The sequence below is a fragment of the Meleagris gallopavo genome, unplaced genomic scaffold, assembly GCF_000146605.3.
Source record: "Meleagris gallopavo isolate NT-WF06-2002-E0010 breed Aviagen turkey brand Nicholas breeding stock unplaced genomic scaffold, Turkey_5.1 ChrUn_random_7180001888433, whole genome shotgun sequence".
Classification (NCBI taxonomy): Eukaryota; Metazoa; Chordata; class Aves; order Galliformes; family Phasianidae; genus Meleagris; species Meleagris gallopavo.
Window position 1 is genome coordinate 2,465 of NW_011152216.1, and position 1,799 is coordinate 4,263.

At 58.8% G+C, this 1,799-nt stretch overlaps 1 protein-coding gene across 1 annotated transcript; it reads right to left on the minus strand.

Moving 5' to 3' along the window:
• Positions 1 to 52: 52 nt before the first annotated feature.
• LOC104916348 (kinesin heavy chain-like) lies at positions 53 to 1,446 on the minus strand (the record flags this gene model as incomplete). The annotated part of the gene is made up of 2 exons (XM_010727393.2): positions 1,258 to 1,446; positions 53 to 241 (listed from the first exon to the last, which is right to left on the minus strand). Coding segments are annotated over exons 1-2 (363 nt in total), but the record flags the coding sequence as incomplete, so codon positions are not given.
• Positions 1,447 to 1,799: the final 353 nt, after the last annotated feature.

Below are 1,799 nucleotides of genomic sequence, written 5' to 3' on the forward strand. Positions count from 1 at the left end.
CACCGACCCCGGGGGTCCCCTCACACCCTCCCGCCCCCCCGCTCTCCCCCACCTGGGAGATGAGCAGCTGGCAGGAGGAAAGCTCGCGCCCCGTCACCTCCAGCTTGCGGTGGCATTCCACCTGCAGCCCCTCCAGCTGCCGGCACCGCTTCACCACCGACTTCACCTCCGATTTGATCTTGCTGATGTAAAGCCGCGCCACCGCGAACTCCTCCTCGATGGCACCGCTCACCTCCACCGGCTGCCACGGCACAGCACGGCATGGCACAGTGTGGTCAGCATGGCACAGCACAGCACGGCATGGCACAGCACAACATGGCACAGTGTGGTCAGCATGGCACGGCACGGCATGGCACAGTGTGGTCAGCATGGCACAGCACGGCATGGCACAGCACAGCACGGCATGGCACAGTGTGGTCAGCATGGCACAGCACGGCATGGCACAGCACAGCACGGCATGGTACAGTGTGGTCAGCATGGCACGGCACGGCACAGCATGGCATGGCACAGTGTGGTCAGCATGGCATGGCATGGCATGGCACAGCATGGCATGGCACAGTGTGGTCAGCATGGCACAGCACGGCAAGGCACAGTGTGGTCAGCATGGCACGGCACGGCACGGCACAGCATGGTCAGAACGGCATGGCACACATGGACACAGCGTGGCACACATGGACACAGCATGGCACACATGGGCATGGCATGGCACATGTGGCACACATGGATATGGCGCACACACACACATATGACACGCACACACGACACACACACGACACACACATGACACACACACGACACACACATGACACACACACGACACACACATGACGCACACACAACACACACATGACACACACATGACATACACACAACACACACACAACACACACATGACACACACATGACATACACACAACACACACACAACACACACATGACACACACACAACACACACGACACACACACGACACACACACAACACACACACAACACACACACAACACACACACAACACACACATGACGCACACATGACGCACACACAACACACACGACACACACACAACACACACGTGACACACACACAACACACACATGACGCACACATGACGCACACATGACGCACACACAACACACACAACACACACACGACACACACATGACGCACACACAACACACACGACACACACACAACACACACGTGACACACACACAACACACACATGACGCACACATGACGCACACATCCCCGCTCACCAGCTTGATCTCGCCGCTGCCCACGATGACGCTGAACTCGCTCAGGTCCCTCATCAGCCCGTTCAGGACCTCGGCCGCCCGTTTGCGCTGCTGCCCGCCCAGCTCCCGCACGCGCTGCAGCTCCGTCTCCAGTGACTGCGTGGTCGCCTGCGGCCCCGGCCCCAAATCCACCATTTAGGGCTGCGTCCCACCCCCCCATCCCAGGTCAGGGTTCCACACTGGACTCCCATCAGGGTTCCATACTGGATTCCCATCAGGGTTCCATACTGGATTCCCATCAGGGTTCCACACTGGACTCCCATCAGGGTTCCATACTGGACTCCCATCGGGGTTCCATACTGGACTCCCATCGGGGTTCCATACTGGACTCCCATCGGGGTTCCATACTGGATTCCCATCGGGGTTCCACACTGGACTCCCATCGGAGTTCCATACTGGATTCCCATCAGGGTTCCATACTGGACTCCCATCAGGGTTCCACACTGGACTCCCATCAGGGTTCCACACTGGACTCCCATCGGGGTTCCACACTGGACTCCCAT